This window comes from Mesocricetus auratus, unplaced genomic scaffold (assembly GCF_017639785.1).
Source record: "Mesocricetus auratus isolate SY011 unplaced genomic scaffold, BCM_Maur_2.0 Super-Scaffold_4256, whole genome shotgun sequence".
Classification (NCBI taxonomy): Eukaryota; Metazoa; Chordata; class Mammalia; order Rodentia; family Cricetidae; genus Mesocricetus; species Mesocricetus auratus.
In genome coordinates, this window is record NW_024429182.1 from 85,593,708 (window position 1) to 85,613,672 (window position 19,965).

The 19,965-nt window shown below is 35.5% G+C and overlaps 1 protein-coding gene across 3 annotated transcripts in view; it reads right to left on the reverse strand.

The window, feature by feature from the left end:
- Window positions 1-19,965, reverse strand: part of Far1 (fatty acyl-CoA reductase 1) — a 55,312-nt gene that overhangs the window by 19,302 nt on the left and 16,045 nt on the right. For all 3 annotated transcript variants that reach the window (XM_005075654.4, XM_005075651.4, XM_013117518.3), the window contains 6 exons: window positions 11,322-11,515; window positions 10,391-10,566; window positions 4,197-4,376; window positions 1,294-1,471; window positions 336-380; window positions 103-221 (listed from right to left, as the gene is read on the reverse strand). In XM_005075654.4, coding sequence (XP_005075711.1) covers window positions 103-221; window positions 336-380; window positions 1,294-1,471; window positions 4,197-4,376; window positions 10,391-10,566; window positions 11,322-11,510 — 887 coding nt within the window. In that variant the 5' untranslated portion in view covers window positions 11,511-11,515. The remainder of the gene's footprint in view (window positions 1-102; window positions 222-335; window positions 381-1,293; window positions 1,472-4,196; window positions 4,377-10,390; window positions 10,567-11,321; window positions 11,516-19,965) is intronic.

Here is a 19,965-nt window from a genome sequence, read left to right on the forward strand (position 1 = left end):
TTTACTAATATGGCACAATCAGGACTAAGGAATTAAGATGAAAAGCTCCTTTTCCCTCTCAGTTACCACACAGTTAATAAGCAACATTGTTGCCTCATATACCTATTAACTCCGGAATACCAGGCTGCAGCAAGGCTTGTGTTGACAACTACATCTACAGGAACAAGATCTGCAAGGGCATTGTTGGAGGCACGCATTGTTCGAAGAATTCCTTTCCCTGCCTTTTTTGAAATTAAAAACAACACCTTCAGATACATAGCCAAAATGTGTATACACACACATACGTAATAAAGATACAGGAAATTTTATACAAGTCAATCAAAAAGTTTATTTACCGCAATGAAGAGACCACTTGGTCCATTAAAGTTATCAATCCATCCCTAATGACAAAAATTGAGGAAGAAAAAAAAAGAGGTTAAAACTACCACTGAAGTAGATTTATTATTTCAAAGTGCTTATTTCAAACACACTTTGTAGTTTTTTCCCAAAACGTATAAGAAAGATCTACATTCCATGAGGCATACTGGTCTTAGTCCCCCCAAAACTGTCCCAAAAGTTTCCTCTGGGATCATAAATGACTACATCAAAGCATTTTTAAAGTTTTACCTAGCTCTGCTAAATCTCTGCAAAGGGGGGAAAAAAACAGCGCATACTTTCCATAGCTTTTCCTAAATTAAGAGTTTGCCTTTGATTTTACACTATTTATTAATGAGGTATCATGATTAAGAGAAAATAATATGTGTTCCTTGATCTTAGTAAGTAAATCAGAAGAAAACAGAGTAATTATCAAAACAACAATGGGGCAGGCTATTACTTACTGCTATTTATACAGAACTCAGGTTTTTGTTTTGTTTTTTTTCTGAATCAGCTTACTTTCTGACTTTTGTTTTTGCCTTCTCTTATTCTGAGGATTTAAAAGTATCATAACACATTTTTTTTCCTCTTTAGTAGCAAATTACCAAAGAAATCTCTTATACTTTTCTTAGCTTTGTCATCTACACATGAAAAGATATACTTCACCCATGACTTGTTTTGGCAATGAAAACAGATGAAATCACGGTCTCCTTTATTGAAGACACAGTAAGAACTTTCAATTTGATTTTCAATTAGAATTTAAAACTGTTGATCTACATTCCATACAGACAGAAGCATAATATTACCTCTTCCTATGTTCACCACCTCTGCCATGGTAAAGCACATTCAGCTCTTAAATCATATCCCAGCTCATTATACAGTTATAACTTAAAACTCTAAACCCCAATTATTAAAATTATTACATTTTAAAGAGCTTACTGGAAAAGGTTCTTTCCAACTGGCACCAACAATCGATGGCCTTACAATGGCAACATTTAGCTTTGCTCCTTCTTGTTGAACAACATATTCTGCCAATGCCTTGGTATATATGTAGGTATTAGGTCTGTCACCTATCAATTTTGGTGTGATATCATTTACTAGGCCATCATCCATCCATCTGGCAAACAAAGAAATTACATTTAAAAATTCCAAATATTTTATTATAGATGAAAACCAACTTAATTGGACTTTGCTCAAACCTATCTGTTACTCTGACTGAAACAGTTTTATAAGAACCCTTTTCTTTTCTTGGTTTCTTGAGACAGGGTTTCTCTGTGTAGCCCTGGCTGTCCTAGAACTTGCTCTGTAGACCAGGTTCACCTTGAACTCACAAATTCACTTGCCTCTACCTCCTAAGTCTGAGATTAAAGATATGTGCCACCACATCTGGTTTTCACAATAACTTTTACTAACAGGGAAAAATAGGTAGTATCTTTAAATATGAATCACAAGTCTACTACCTGCAACTACTATATCAAATAAGGACCAATAGTCCTTTCATAAATCGTATGTGAGATAGTAAACTTAACTAACAAGCAAATTAAGGATCTTTAGAAAGTATTATTCAGTTTAAACATTCAGTATTTCATGTCTTTGATCAGGATGCTACTAAAACCCAAAATGAACTAATTCACTATCACTTAGTACTTAAATCAGAGTTCCTTTCCAAAGTCCAAATAAATTCCAAAATCAGGTCCCAAATGTTTCATTAGAAATTACATATCTGTGTATTACAATGTAATAGAGTAGAAGGTTAAATATACATATCTGCTATTCACATGTATTTACATTTAATATAAAAGGTCTAATAATCTAAATATTTAGGATGAACCACTGGGATTGTATATCCTCAAGTGAGATTAACAAATACTAGGATTAATAATAAAAATTAAAGCATGTTATAAAAATTCAATTAACAACCTACAACGCAGTCATCTCTTTAATGACCTCAGCATTTCTGAAGATGACCTATAAAAGGACCATGACCAAATAGGTGGTGTCAACAGTCTTTCCTCATTTTTCTCTAAGGTACTAACTAAGTCCTTGTTTTTGATATTTGTTCCTTATTTATGTTATTAAGCATACAATTAGATTATGCATATTGTCACAATCCGATGATACCAATAATAACTAGGGAAGCTTAAAATGCTACCACATATGGAAGTACTTTGTGTATATGGAAGAATAACAATATTAAAATATAGGCAAATAGCTATCCAATTTGAAAAAAACTACAATGGAGATTGAGTTTTGAAAACTGGATAGGATGGGTAGTTGATAGGCGGGAAAATAAGCCCCCAGCTCCACAAAAACAAAACAAAATAAAATACCTGAAAAAACTCAGGTAAGTAAACCTTATTTCTACTGAGTTTACACAGCAATTTCACAAATCATTTACTAGACAGATTCCTTTGAAAGACAGGAAAGGAGAAAAAAAGATTTAGGTTACAAGTTCTTCTCATTTCCTTAGATGCCTGCTTAAGTCAAGACTAAGTCAAAAAGTAATAAGCTTCATTAACTTCACTTTTCTCCAAAATCATAAACACTTTTATTGATTTGTGAGAAACTGAGGTATATATTTAGGAGCATCTATATAAGAGGCATAAAATAAAAGTAGGTAATCCCTACCCAGAGTGAAATGACAGACCCTAGATATCCCCTATGTGGAAGGATTTGGCAATAGGGTGGGAGGGTGGGGGGGGAGGGGAGTGCGGGAGGAGGGGAGGGAGAGGGAACTGAGATTGACATGTAAAACAAGCTATTTAAAATTAAAATAAAAAATGATATAAAAAAAGGGAAAAAAAAAGTAGGTAATTCTTACAAGAAATGTCTCAGTCATCTCTGGTATTGATTTTCTTACAACCCATTCCCTCACTATGAAAAACCTTTCTTAAAATGTTATGTGTGGGCCAGCAGTTGGTGGAGCACGTCTTTAATCTCTGCACTCAAGAGGGAGAGGCAGGCTGATCTCTGTGAGTTCGAGGCCAGCCTGGTCTACAGAGCGAGTTCCAGGACAGCCTCCAAAACAATACAGAGAAATCCTGTCTTGAAAAAACAAAACAAAACAAAACAAAAATGTTTTGTGTGTTTATTTCAGGAAAAATCAAGAGAAGGTGGGAATCAAAGGTAAATGGAATTATCTGTGAGGAAAGATGGGGCAAAGGAAAAACAAAAACTATAAGACAAAAAATCCAGATAGTCTGAAAACAAATATACAAAGATGTAATGGTTGTTGGAATGCTTCTGTAATTATAATCCAAAAAAAGAGAAAAGAGCTCGCACTTTTTATGGTAGGAAAGTTAGACAAAAAAGCAAGTGAAGGCTAGTTGTGTTATATGTATTTCACATCATCCTCTACATCTACCAAATACAAATATTGCTCATATAACAACTGCTGATAGGAATCCCCATCCTTAGAAAGATGGTAACAATATGAGGGAGTATGAATCAAAGGACTAGAAATCCTCTGATTCTCTTAAAATGAAAGGCCTCTCTATATGTATTGTACACTACAGAGGAGAGGATCCTTTAGTAAACTAGAAATTCATGGCTAAGCAGTTATTGGTGTCTGGTCTCCACAGGAGCTAGAAATGACTACCTAAAAAACAAAACTTCTAACACATGGATAAATTACCTGATGCAAAGGGAAAACTCTACATTGAACTCACCAACAGACATAAACCTGTACAATAGGGCAACAGATAAGCAGTCAGTTGTTGAATACAGGAAGAGATAAACACATGCAAGCACATGTGTGTGCATAGCACAGAGGGAGAGGAAAAATGATAAATTTGGATCCAAAGTCTTAGGATTAAAAGCAATGTGTATAAATCCAAACATACTCTAAAGAATCGATCAGCTTCTTGGGATCTACAGGGGGAGGGTAAACTACTTCATCAATATGCTTTCGATTGCAGTAGGCATATGCTGTTGACACATGCATGAACACTTCCAGATTCTTCATTTGCTGTGCAAGGAGAATAAGCTGTCGCGTAGCAATCACATTTAACTGAACAGCATCTCTGCAAAAGAAAGAGACAATAAAAACTTAGAAACCTATATATTTTTTCTTTAACCTATTTAAAAACAAAATCTGAATTTCATTAGGTAAGTACAGAGAAAGAAATATGTTTTTCAGTAATTAGCAATTTCTCCTTTAGCTCTGAGTTGGTGTATTTTATTTCAGTATGAAGAACACTCATTTTATCAACTATGTATGAACTTTCTGATCATAAAATAAGCACCAATATAGGATTTGAAAAACAAAGCATACACTATGATACAAACAGGATTATGAACAAAACTATGGAATTAGGCTGGACTCAGATCCTGGTATGGCCTCTACGTCAGCAAAAATGCTAAGTTACACAAGTACTCAAGCCTCAGCTTCTTCATCTGTAAATGGGAACAGTAATGGAATCTCCCACCAGAACTAAGAAAGACTAAATGAAAAAATAACTTGTAAAGCATTATAAGCATTTAGTATCTGTTATTCTTAACACAATCTCAAAACAGGCAGCCAGTGAGTATTAAACAGAGGGTGGAAAGTTTTTTTTTCTTCTATGCAACTTTATAAATAGCACTTTTTTAATGGTCCATCAAGAGGTTTATTGTACAATATAATTACTGGACTTAATAACTATATACCAGACCACTGAAAAACACTGATTTTTAAAGCATTCTCAATACAAGAAAAGTTATATGAGGTCATACACATATTAATTAGCTCAATTCAGCCATTCCACATGTATCATACATGATAAACATACAGAGTGAATCCCAAGCCAGTGACACATCCAATCTCAAATAAATAAATAAACGAATAAATAAATAAAAATAGTGAATAGCACCTAAGGAATCCCGTCCTTAAGTTGTATTCTGGTTTCCATGTACATGTATACACATACCTGCACATACACCAATAAACAACTATAAATGTAGGGGGAGGGGGACAGGTTCGAATACTCAATACTACTGAGTGGTAAAACAGGAAGATGATCCCATTCTTGTTATAACTACAAATTAATACAACGGATCTAAAAGAAACTAGAACAAAGTACCAGTAATTTCAGAAATTGTACATTTACTAATCTAGTAGCCTAATTTTCAGAGCAAAAACTCACCTGAAGCCTAACTTTTCAAATACATAAAATTTTTATAGCAAGTGAAAATTACACAAATTATTATGTATCAACATTATAAAATACCATATAGCCACTAAAAGTATAACCATGAAAAACATTAGAAACATGTAAATTATCCTACACTAAATTTAAAGGTGAAATTATTAAATTAATATTCATGATTATATAAAATAATGTATATTTCAACATAGATTCAATGAACTTTGAGAGGAGGCCTTTTTAAGATAGGGTCATGTGGCCCAGGGCTAAACTGGAACTCCCTACGTTGCCTAGGATGACCTCGTTTTATGATCCTCCTACCTCTACTTCATGAATGCTAGGATTACAAACAAGTATCATTATATCATGTGTGAATTATTTTTATAAAAATGAAAATGACTTTGAGCACTTTGCAAAACATCCATATTGTCAGTGTTAAGAAAAAATATGTCACAGACAGAATTCAGTCTACCTGACTGTATAGCAATACTTTGATATCTATCTGTCTGGAAGCAATGGGGACAAGGAGGATATTGTTTAGGTATACTGAGAATATTTTATTACAAGCTCCTGAGGACAGGACAAGAAGTTCTGGGTCACCAGAAACAAGGACTAACTCATAAAAAGAAAAAGCTAAATAAGTAAATAAAAATTTCTTAAGACTTATTTTTTCTTTTAGTACCACCTGAGAGTCTACGGAGGAAAAATAACTTTTTTTTTAATGAAACTAGGTCTTATGATCCTCCCAAATTTCAACTAAGGAGAAAAAAACATCTGTTCAAATGGAAATCTAGCAAAAGACCATTCACAGAGAGGATACTATCTACTAGAGCATTAGAGAATGCATTATTTTCTTTCTCATTTACAAAACAATAGGGATAAAGAGAGTGATGTTTTGGAGAAAGGACACAAGGGATATTCTGTTGCACTGTCCTGAGGATAGTGACAGGGTTTCTAGGTCACCAAAATGAAGAATAACTCAAGAGGCACACTCCTGTGCCTTGCATCTCTCCACTCGATTTGTACCTGAGGCCCAAACATGAAGCCATATTAAAACAACATTAGTATAACATAACTAAATTATCTGCCAGGCTAGTTTTAGCCTCAATAAAAACTCTATTCTTTATTTTGTTGAACTTCAGGCTGAGTCCCTTACATGCTAAACCAGAAAGTAAGTAAACAGAAATAAAGTTTCTCATGTTTTGCTTTATGAAATCATAATCGCATCTTAAGACAGGCAGGGTCAAGTACATTCAAGAAATCTACATTTTAAAACATGTTTTCCAGTTATTGTAGTTTTCCTTCCTTTTCTTTGAAAGTGGGAAGAGGCAGATAATATTTTTACTAAAGACAGATTTCCCTACAAGAGCACTTATGAAAAGTTCACAGCATGAGGGAGACAGAACTAGAAGAAAAGTCATCACCATAAAATGCCCACACAAGCACCAGGATTCTCCAGGGGTCCTTCCGAGCGTTTCTCTAGTCACAGTACATTCTTAAAGTCTAAGAATAATACATTTAGACTCCACCATTCCTTTATCTTAATCTGTACTTCCACTCCTTTTGGAAAACCTCCATACTCATCCCTTGGGGTCTCATCATCTAGAACTGCTCCATCCCTGAAACCTCGTGTGTTTCCCCTAAAAAACCTGTTTATTCTTATTTCTCCTCTGTTTTTGCCCTCATGATGGCCTCTGGCCTCTTGATATTCCTCTCTATAAAACTGATACTGTCCCGTCTAGAGAATACAAGACCCTGTGACCAACCACTTATGCAACAATTATTCCCCTTCTCCTTCCTCACCCCTTTATTCCTGTCAATTTCTCCCCATTTCAGTATTTGAGAAACATGTCTGAAAATTAATGAGCTCTGCCTCCCCAGCTCTCAACATATGCTGTTCAGTACTACCTACATTTAGACCTTTATCAACATAGTAAGCATATGCCCCAGGGCTTTGTGAAAGGGTCCACATCCAAGTTAATTTTGGTTCCTCCCCAAGGCACTAGGCAAAATCTTAAGTGAAGTCTCCTCTTCAGTAGCAACAATTTTATACCATGTAATTGATATCTGTGGCTTAACAGATGGTGATGGTTATGGTTATACGTGGTTTTTCCCTAGTGGCTCTTATATGTTAATTTCAGTATTTCTTAATAATTGACCCAAGTCTAATGTTCTACCAATATTTAGATGCCAACAACCATTAGATCTGCTTCACAGAGATAGTTATGATATGGTGACTAGGACTAGGACAATGAACATGTATAACTTAACAAAAGGAGAAAAACAATAAATTATCTAGGCTTTCCAATACAGTCTCTCTAGTATAAGAATTTTAATAATGAAAAAATATCATTAATGACAGTCTTCTTAATCAAAGGAGAACATAAAAGTAATATACTGTGGTCCTTCCAGTAAAGGTTACTTTGATGCATCTTACCTAAATTAGTGTTTTCTGTTAATAAAATTCCCCTTTAAAAGCACGAAATTTCCCCCTTAAGTCAATAAGAACTATATCACAATTAGTATTACGCACCAGCCACTGAAAACACACTAGGTTTCATGTGACTGTGTAAATGCTTTCTTTTTATTATAAAGAAAATAATGAAAGCATGAACTGAGGGGAAAATATGTTAGATTGGCCATTTTATAGAAGTGAATTCTAAGGAAAAATAAAGCACGCATTAAAAATCATTAATAGACAAGCACTATAGTATATGCCTGTTATTCCAGCATTTGGGAGGCTGAGGCAGAAGGAACATGATATTAAGATTAGCCTTGGCTACCACAGCCTGATTAAAAAAAAATCAGGAGCCGGGCGGTGGTGGCGCACACCTTTAATCCCAGCACTCGGGAGGCAGAGGCAGGCGGATCTCTGTGAGTTCGAGGCCGGGCTGGACCGATAGCCTCCAAAACAATACAGAGAAACCCTGTCTCGTAAAAACAAACAAACAAACAAACAAACAAAAAAAAACAAAAATAAAAAAAAATCAGAGACTATATTTGTAATCTTGAAAATATTATTTAAAGTGTAATGTTAGATCTATATGCAAATATACATACAAGGAAAAGGGTAAATTTCTTTTTTTAATTTTCAGTGCTTAGCCCCAACTGATATATCTATGATAACTCCTACACTTAAGGCTCAGGGAATGTCACAGAAGAGGGGCAAAAAATTTCTAAGAGAGGACCAGGAAGTCTGCTACGAGATTATATCTTCTATATATGAGAAGACAGCTATAATCTCAGTAATATGGCTGCCTAAACAAAACCAAACAATGATAGCATCAGGTAATATAACAACACAGGGGAAATCTGTGAGTTCTATGTGAGAGCTGAGAAAGAGAGGGACTTGGTCTTTCCCAGGAATGAGCCCCTAACTGGTTATCCAATACCAACTGATAAATCCTAAAAACATACGAGAAACACTAAATGAACTTGGCAAGTTGTGTTTATGTATTTATGATTTAAATATAGTACACATATATGAATTTTTAAAAATTAATTATAAAAAGGAATTTTCTTACTGATAAAGGTATAAATTCCTTTAAGATGGAATGTAAACAATGCTTTAAATATATTTTCAAAGTTATTTTGTTTCTATCTTTATTTGAAGAATAACATATGTTCATGGTGGGAATAATGATATGTAGATAAAACTAAAAACAATTACCATCAATATAGAAAGACATGTATGCCTCAGCTGCCTCAGGAATAAAATGGATTTGCCTAGAACAAGCTGAGTAAAGTTAGGACAGAGGAACTGACAAATGAGCAATGTTTTGAAGACTGTAAAGACAACCCAAGAACTATTAGAGACAGTGATAGTACCCTCATATGCCCAAACACTTAGCAGTGTGCTCTCATACAATGTAATCATTATTAAGAGTTACACTTCTATGTTCAAAAACTGTGTGGGTTATTGCCAAAGCCATTTGCAGAGCTTAATCTTTTGAACATTTTAAAGAGAAGGACTTCACAAATAGTTCTGAAACCTAAAAACAGATGCTTTATCATTTAAATTAGTATTAGACTATATAATAAAATTGCACTTTTAAGCACACCAGAAAAAAGTGTTATGAATTAAATGCCATTGTTTGAAATGTATATTCATTCACTTTTTAAAAAGATTTATTTATTTTTAGTTCATGTGTATGGATGTTTTGCCTGCATATATGTCTATGCACCACACATGTGTCCAGTGTCAAAGGAGGCCAGAAGAGGGCAGCCAATCCCCTGTAATGAACTACAGATGGCTGTGAGCCATCATTTGGGTGCTAGAATTCAACCCAGATCCTCAGGAAGAGCATCCAGTACTCTTAACCATTGAACCATCTCTTGGGCCCTTCATTTTCTTTTTAGAATATTGTTTTCTTTTCTAGAAGGAAGATGTATCCTGAAGTTAAAATTATGTTTTAAAATAAACTTTATTTCTGACATTACTTTAACTATTAACAATGCCACCAAAGCAGAGTTTTTGAAATATAAACAAAGTGACTATAACATGAAAGTCATTTCTATCTTAGTATGTAAAACTTGAGCTTAATTAGATTACTGTTCTGCAATACATGAAGAGTGCAAACAAACAGTTGCTAGGGTAGAGTGTTCAGACACACTTCAGGAACCAACACTGAGTGTTGGTTACCCTGCTTCTTACCTAAGTACACTCTGCTTACTTCTAGTCCATTGCTTGCTTCTGTCCTATTTTATAAAGTCATGGCAAGGTTTTCTAATCAGCATATGCTATTTTCAAAATGATTATGAAAAAAGAATTTTACTAACTTCCATAGGACACTCAAAGTCAATGTTAGTATATGACAGTTTCATATCACTTTCAAAACAACTTCACTAAAAAGCGGAATTAAAATTACACCTGTAACATATGAATTCAAATGTTAGTAAGTATCTGTACTTACCTTAAATTTTCATTAAATCTTACAGTAGCTGCACAGTGGAATATGATATTGGTAGAATCTATAATGAGCTCCTTATCTTCTTCACTGAGAGCGAGTTTGGGTTGGGTGAGTTCACTGTTGATTGCTATAATTTTCTCTCTAAAATCTGGATTTTCATCTCTCAACCTGTCAAAAAGCTATCAAATGGGAAGATATTTATTCTAGGATAGTGTTTTCCATTTCCCAAAACCTATTATAAACCCCTTCCTCAACAATGACAGTTATTTTAAAATTTTAAATTTCATGGGGTACAGAAGATTGCTCATCTTACAGATATAAAGTTGAGACTCAGAGTTTAAGCAGTGCTTCAAGAAAACAGTCAGCAGCATAAACATTAACTGTCCATGTTCCTTACACCTCAGAATAGGCTTAAGAAATAACAGATATCTGGACAATGATAGTCTTACCCTCCAACATTGCCAGTTAAGTGCATGACTCTTAAAAGATTTTAAAACTGCTTAATTATATGTGTATGTAACTATACACCTTAGTGCAGTGCCCACAGAGGCCAGAAGAGGGTGTGGTATCCCCTGAAGTTAAGAGTTACAAAAAGTTCTTGGAGGAAATGACATTGAATCAGAGACTTGAAGGATCAACAGAACAAGCAGGTACATGGGTGAGTGATAGGGACAAAATTCAAAGCACAATAGTGTTCCTCCACAGGATGAAAAAAACCATAAATTTTAGAAAGAAACATCCAACTGGACTTGGCTACTACCTGGTTTCGTCTGCTTGGGTTTTTTGTTTGTTTTTTTTTCTTTTGGTGGAGTAGACATGCTATTCTTGGAGGGCAAGGACTACAGTTACTCTGCACAGTACACAGACCCTAGATAGGATACTTGACAAAATACAGTCTCACATTACTTTTTTGAAGGTCATCCTCCACACTTACCTTGCCACTAAGAATTTCTTCCACGCGCTCTTGCGGTGTTTGTCCAGCTTTCTGCCTCACCAAAACATAGACTGAATTCACCTTAGGACAAGATCTCAGCAACTTTTCCAAAAGCACCTTCCCTAAGAAACCAGTAGCTCCAGTGAGGAGGATATTCTTGCCTTCATAGTATTCTGGGATTGAAACCATTTTGACTATGAGAGAACATTGACAACACACACATTAGTTTATGAATGCATGCTCAATCTTATTTAAAAGCCTCTTGGTTTCCACATAAATATTTTAAAAGACTGGCAAAAACCAAAATTGAGTATCGACAAGAGAAGACTCCTTTGGTTTATAGTACAGTAGAAGAAGAATGGACTGCAGCTCCTCAAGACCTTGCTCTTTCCTGGATCATTTCAGACAAGTCACTCACCTTTTCAGGCCCCAAGTTTCTTTAGTGCATTTGAATATTTAAAAGATCTCTAAAACATTACATTATGAACACAAATATTCATTCAACCTCTGTTAAACCTTGAATACAACTGAATTACGGTTCCCACTTCCCACAGAAATTTATAACACTGAATGGAGGTCAGCAGATTCAAAATGCTCAGCTTGAATAACATTGCCAGGTGTCATAGTCACCTGTCATTAACCACTTAAACAGGTAGAGGTAACATCAAGTTTCTTCTACACATTCATGACAATAAGCAAAAAGAAAATAATAGGAGGTGGGAAAATGAACAAGAAAGCAAGCAGAGGATGAATGGGTTGAGTACAGGAAGATCTACAAAATACATTACTACAGGAGACTACACTATATTGAAATCCAAATTCTGTGCTATTTAGAGCCTGGGGGCATGCAATGCAATCAGAGAAAAAAGCTTCAATACTACTCAGCTCTCAGTTAAGCTGGAAAGTCTAATAGATGTGTTTATGTTCAAGGTTCTCATAACTTGTGTTTTGTAAAAGTCTGGATGTGTGAGCCACCTTTCCTAAACAAGTGTGGCAACTACTCCTCAAAAAAAAAGCTTCTCTTTACAGAAAATGGAGAGCATCACAGAAAACAACTACACACAATTCAGAGAGCAAATCATGGCAAGTCAAGCCCAACAGATACATTTACATTACAGCTTCTGCATCTATGGCTCAGGGAACATCACTGGAAGGGAATGGAAAGATTTTAAGAACCAAAATACCAGTAAGTCAGCCATGAAACAGTCTCTCCCAGAAATGGCTACATAAACAAGACGAAAAGAATAGATGAATCAATGGACAAGTTAATGTGGGAAGGGGAAAATTTAGAGATCTCACCCCTAGACGAAGAACTACAGACAACTACTGAATGCTGGGAGAAAGAGAATTAGCCTCTCCCTTATTGGTTGTTCAATGCAGACTGCTCAGCCTTGTAACCATTCATACAAAGAGCAAAAATGGACTCAACAGGTTACGTTTATTTTTGCATATACATGCATACATGAATGTATGTAACAAATACAATAAAAGAAAAAGAGGCTATCAAGTTGAGAGTTGTGGGGCATGGAAGAAATTGCAAGAGAGGGTAGCTAGGAGAAGCTGGAAGGAGGAAATGGAGGGGGAGGTGGTGTCATTCTATTTCAATTAAAAACATTTTTTTAAAATTTAGAAAGTCGGGCATTGATGGCACACACCTTTAATCCCAGCACTCGGGAGGCAGAGGCAGGTAGATCTCTGTGAGTTCGAGGCCAGCCTGATCTACAGAGCGAGTTCCAGGACAGCATCCAAAACAATACAGAGAAACCCTGTCTCGAAAAAAAAAAAAAAATAGAAACAAAAAACTTCATGAATAAGCAAAAAAAAAAAGGGAGGGGGAGAGGAATAAAGCAAAATAACTTATAGAACAGATGAGAATGAACTGACAGAGAGGCCACGGCAGAAGAAAAGTACTCTTAAGGAGGTCACAGCTGTATTTAGCATCTATCTCCCCACTCAAACCCAGGAGGAAACACCAAACTCAAGATCAAAAAGCTGGATTAGAGTATGCAGTCATCAAGGTAATCTAAAACATGCTCACTCCTGACAGTCTCATTTTCTGAATAAATATTGGCTCCAGCCTTTATATTTGTAAGTACTTGAGGAGAGCATGCAGCTCGTACTTGGGACAAAACTGAAATAGGCTACGTTCTACGGTGCACCAGACATCCTTAAGAATGTGGGAAAGCAGGATCTGCAGAAAGGAAACAAAAACAACCAACAGAAAAACAAACAAACAAATAAAACCTATGTAACATTTTGACTCCAAAACAGATTTTAAGGCATTAACCTACCTATCTGCTCCTGACCCTGAAAGTATATTCCAGTAAGCTCTCAAACAGCAACCCCTTCTCAGGAAAGATTCTTGGGAAAAAAAATATCTCCAAAATCAAAATCAAGATCAAAAGAAGCTACCAAAACCAACTGCCTAGTCCTTCACAACCCAACTACAAAGTAGGATAATGAAAACATCAAGAAGATACTCAAGTCTTATAAAAGCCCTTCAAGCCATTTGCAAATATCCTCCAAACCATTTATAAGAAAATTGCATCTGCATAATGACGACCCTGAAAGTCAAAGGTTAAAAATCCCAATGAGGTACTGGTCAAGGAGTTCTCTCAAAGCAGGCTCTATGCCACTCTTGTTGGTTGCTCATCAAAACTATTTAATAAGACCCTATTGCTGAAGATACCACATACTTTAGTTACAAGGTGCAAGAATCAAGCTGGAACAGGTTGGAAATTTCATCCCTGCTAGCAGGCTTTCATTGTACCTGAAGGTAAAATGCAGTCGGCTAGAGGAGTAAAGGGATCAACGGTCTTAGTCATAAACTCTACAATCTGCAATACCAACCTGCCAGACAAGATGCGCCCACCCATGCAATGGTGCATGACTGTTATAGAAGTAACCAACTGTTCTCTTATTGTATTGAGGCCTATTCCACAACAGAGAATTCATACCTGGTACTATAACCGGATCCAAAACCCCATGGCTGTATAGGTCTTAGGCCCTAAGGGGGAATATTACTATTGTTGTTTAGGTAAATTACTACAGCACCAACCTAGTCTCTAAATATTTACATTTATATCCAGACAAATGTTATCCTAAGAGTCAGAGAAACTTCTCTTTGCACTGTACAGTAGTGGCTGCTTGAGGTACTGAGAATACTGTCGGTCAAGTGATCAGGACATTTATACCACTCCTTCTAAGACTCAAGAAATTTCAAGAGAAAGGGGCAGAAAGAATGAATAACTGGAAGACAAGAAGAAGAATTGCTGAAATGTTGTCTTCTAGGCATGGTACAGTCAATGTAGTCATCATGTCACAACAGCCTATAGCTATCTGCAATAGGTTAAACAAGAAGGGGTATATCAACAGTCAATCACAGACCAGGAAGGAGTCTGTGGGGCTCTATTCCTGCCTGCTGAATTACTGGCTACTAATGGAATCTGGGAAAGGGAAAGTATTGTCTTCCGTTATTTAGCCCCTGAAGAAATTCACCAAGCACTGATGGATAAGGTCATACCATCTTCACAGATAATACTAGTTACAAACTCTATGGATATTATACAAAAAAAACTGAAATGGAATTAATAGGGGTAGAAAAAATATAAGGAGTTACAGTAATCAGACTGCCCTTTCTACATGTATGAAGTTATCAAAGAACAAATTCAGTAAAGGTTTAAAAATATTGCATCTACAAAATAATTACTAATAAAAAGGAACAAAGATATACCATGTTTGGAAATCATCAATTCACATAAGGTAGAAAACCTAAGAAATAATCAACCAAGAATTAACTGGTGAATGAGTTTAACAAGACTTATCATCTGTGAGCAAGCAGCTACAACACTGCATTCCTGAGAGCAGTACAGGATCATCATTCTCTCTTGGAAAGGGTGAATATACCTAGTAACTAGAAGTTTCTGCAGGTAACATTGTATTCTCTGATTCAAAAGTTTGGCAAAAACAAGTTAAAAGTCTAACAAAGGACTGAGTACCAAGTACTACCACTGCTTTCAAGGAATTAACACAGGCTTACTTGCCAAAAGTATTTTCCTGAAGCTGTTTTTAAAAAGGATATTTTCATTTAAAATTGCATTAAGATAAACACACCACAAAACTATTTAAGATATATCCTTAGCTAATAATTCAAATCCAGACTCTCATTTAAGCAAAAGCTACGACTAATCTGAACCTCTTTTTATTTGTAAAAGAACATGCAGGTATTATGGGCAAAAAGAGATTAAAGTGACCACAAATGAGAAATTAGAGAATAACTAGGATATCAACTTACATACAAAATAAATTTCTTTTAACTATATTCCCAAGCAAATATCCTAGTATTAATATGAGGGTAATATGTTAATAGTTTTGGAAACTTGGTTAAGTAATTAAAATTAAGGTCCTCTCTCTCATTTTTAACTTTTTTAACTCTTAGGGTTTTCCAGTAAGTACAAAAGCACAAAAATCTACCACTTAAAAAACAAGTAGTTTTTTTTATTGTCAAGAAACAGAAATCCTTTTGCCCTGTGATGAAATTGAATTAAATTAAAACGTCCAATAAAATGTTGTGATGGTTAATTTCAATTTTCAACTTGACTGGATTAAAAAAGAAAGGCATTAATGAGGTATTCATCCAAGTGAGACTATGGGATATTTCCTGAGAGTTTTAAGCAAGGAAAAGAGGAACCACCTTGAGTATGGATGGCAGTAACCCATGGACTGGGGTCCTGGACTGAATAATACCTTCAGATACTATTTCCCTTAAGTTTCCAGTATAAGTTTATCTTGGCTGGCTGGCTGGCTGGATGGATGGATGGCTGGCTGGCTGGCTGGTTTGCTTAAGTTCACTAAGCACACATGTATGGGCAGAATCAAGTCTGAGCCAGTATCTTTTAACTAAACTCCACAGTTACAGAAAGCATAAAATTTTTCTATATACCTTTCAGCGATAAACATATCAATCATGGAATAACTAAGCACACAACACCAGAAGTTAAGAGGAAATGGAAGGGCTGGAGTGGCTTATCTTAAAGACCCTATTCAGTTCTAAGGTACATAACTCAACTACAGAAGGAAAAACATATCCGTCTTCACATCAAGGCACCCTGCCACTTATTGAGTATATGCAATAGACAAGAATCTGCTTTCTAAAGAGATGGGTGTGAAGTACAGTGAATTCTATATGAAGAATCTGTCCACATACAAAGCTGACAGGTCAAACTGCAACTACAAAAAAAAAAAAATCTGTTAATTGGTTCAGGCAATTTCACTTTACCAAGATCTCCCTGAGAGCCATTTTCAAAGGTAGTCAACCACAGGGAGGAAAATACAAAGAAATCTATTGTCAAGCTTAGAACTGGAGTTGGAAAATCACCAGATGGATTTAATTATTGTCATAATCAATTTTAATGAAAATACATCAAACTTGGTCAATAGGTAAGCACATACCTATCATCAATAGATTTATTTTCCTGTCCCACCAAACATGACCTACTTAAATACTTTACCCAGATACTCATTCATTGGAATATTAGTAACAAAAACCCCAGGACAGTGGAGGAAAACAGATCAAGGTACAAGAAGCTCTGAGATCTTGCTCAAGTGTAATAAATTCAAACACATTTTTACATGTCATCAAGGAAAGCCCATGTGTATCACTAAATTTAGAAAATGAGTTGGACTTAAATGCCTTTGAAAACAGCAAGTTACTGCAATGAATTAACTGTACAGTGACTTGGTGTATCTTGTCCCAAGCTTCTCCATTTAGGTACCAATGTAAAGGTGAATAACTCAGTGCATTATTTATACAAATAAACAACCACCACCATATGTCAGGAGTAGGCAGGTACATTAAACTTATCAAGACACACCAGAGCAAGAGAGTGAAAAACAATTTCTCTGTGCAAGTAAATAACCAGCAAATGTTGGACAGAAATGACTCAAAGCAAAAACAAGAGACATAGACTGCAGCATGGCACAGCAAGCCATCACTTTCTCAAGGACTAATCAAGTTTCCCTCCATCACTGGGCAACAAACTCCTGACTGTCCTTGTACTCAGCTCAACACAATCCTCCAGTCATTAATAATGCCCACATTGACACTATTTAGACTTTCACCTCTATATCAATGGGTATGTGGGCCAAATACTGGCCATCTGAATTAGTCTACACTTGTTTATTTCCTTTATACTCTTTAACCTTTCACAAGTCTATAATCTAAATATTATTTGAAGTGTAATATGCAATTATAGTGTTGTACTATTAACATCAAACTGTAACAAATAATTTAACAATTTGCAAGAGTTGAAATTTCAAGTGAAACCAGGAATATTGGTGAAGTTAAGCTGATAAAATTTACGTGGCTTGCGAATTTCACATTCAACCCATTTTTGACAGTATGGAAAGACACAAGCCACAGTTTGTGTTACTGCCATAGCTCATTCACAGCAACTAGAATGGTCAGTATGATTCTGTTTGTCAGACAGAATTCAGTGAATGGAAAGAAACTACTGGCAGAGTAACTGAAAATATATGAAAATTTTTCATGCAAATTAAGCCATTTAGTGATACAGAAAGACTGAACACCCATATTACATACTTTTGAACTAATAAACAAGTTTTTAAATAATTGTTAAATATATAGTGTAATTGTTATACCTCAGGAAAAAAGATTATTACTAAAGACTAAAAGCTATTTGTTTATTGGCTAAATACTGCAATCCACACATGCACATATAATCTCACATTTTACTTTGAGAAAAGAAATTAATGATTTTTAGAAACATTTATATCAAGTATCTGAAGGTTCAAAGAAACAAACCAGAACTACTCACTTACTGGCTGACAATAATTAACAATCCCTCAAACAGTCTTACATTCAGACTGTTCTAGTACATACAACACATACATGTAGCCCCCTTCAACCCCGCTATTCTGACACTTTTAAACACAGAAATGGAGATAAACCAAAATAGTACTTAAACAGTAAAACTGGGTATGATCACTTTGGAAAGCTTTCTGGCAGTATTTAGGAACATTTGTAAACATATGTGGGCACTAAGACTTGAACAATAAATATTATCTATACATATGTAAAAGCTCTCAAACATTAGCCAAAGAATACAGATGAAAAAATAATACAGTCTGTGTGATTCTTTATATAAAGTAAACACGTGCAACACACACACACACACACACACACACACACACACACACACACACACATCCCAAAAGTCAAGACAGTGTTTATCTCAGGGAGAAGGAAGGGGCACAAAGCAGGCCTGTGGAAATCAAATTCTTTCCATTTTCTTGGCCCTCTTCCTTGACTATACTTCGGCCAAGGAAGTGTAGTAATCAAAAAATAGTATCATGATTACTCATTGATAAAGCTGTACTTGTAAACTTCTGCTTAGACTTAACAGTTTTAAGATCGTTTTTCCTATGTCATTCCTAAACTACACCATCCCTCCTAAGTAGTCCTACAGGATACCCTCCAAATTTAACTTGATTCTAATATAAGTGGCCCAAGACTATCTAGACCAGTGGTTCTCAATCTGTGAGTTGTGAAATCTTTCAGTCCCTATTTCACAGGGACTGAAATCAGATATCCTGCATATCATATATTTATATTATGATTCCTAACAGTCCAAAAATTGCAGTTATGAAGTAGCAATGAAAATAATTTTATGGTTGGGGTCACCACAACATGAGGAACTGTTATTAAAGGGTCACAGCATTAGGAAGGCTGAGAACCACTGGTACAAATCTCTTTTGAAATGACAGTATTTAAAGCATGCTCACTGCAAACACAGTTACCTGTGTCCCACTCAGGAACTCAAGAACTTCAGTCTGAAGGCTGGGTGCCACTTACACACTATGCTAAGGAGAAAGACAAGCACAGCTTTACAAGGCCTAATTTCATGAAGAGCCCAAAACCTTACATATAAAATCTGTTACTTAGCATGTCAACTGTTAAGGGGTCCACCTACCCACAGAACTCTAGTTCATTCCCAATTCTCCAAAGACACAAGACAGAGCAACAAACTACTACCCTAAGTCCAAATCTCTGCTATTCTCTGGTTTTGCATATAAAATTTTATTGGAGTAATACAAACAACCTAGAATTTCAACCTAACTGCATTTGACTATACCAAAGACTACATATAGTCCTAAAGCCTACAATATTCTATTTGGTCTTTTATAGAAAATGTTTAGGGACCTTCAGCTATACCAAAACACTAAGTTTGTGATCCTGTCCTGGGAATGCATTCTAATTTCTTACTGCCCCTTTCAACTCTCTTGATTCGAACACTGACAACCACATAATGTGTCTAGCTCTCATACTATTCTCTTCCCAGAGCCTAATACCAAAGTGATAGTTTTCACTGGAAAATACTAGTGAATCCCTAATATTCCAGATATAAACAAAAAACAAAACAACACAAACCCTCAAAATGAAAAGCTCCAGTGGTAAGGCCACACAGAAAATTATGTGTAACTATGGAGTGGAGATGCAGGAGATTAACTTTTACTATCCTTTCATGCATTTTTTATGTGCACGGGTTATGTATTTTTTAAATGTTTATAAAGGATGGAAAAAGTATGAAAATATAAAAATTAGAAATCATAACTTTCTCCTTCA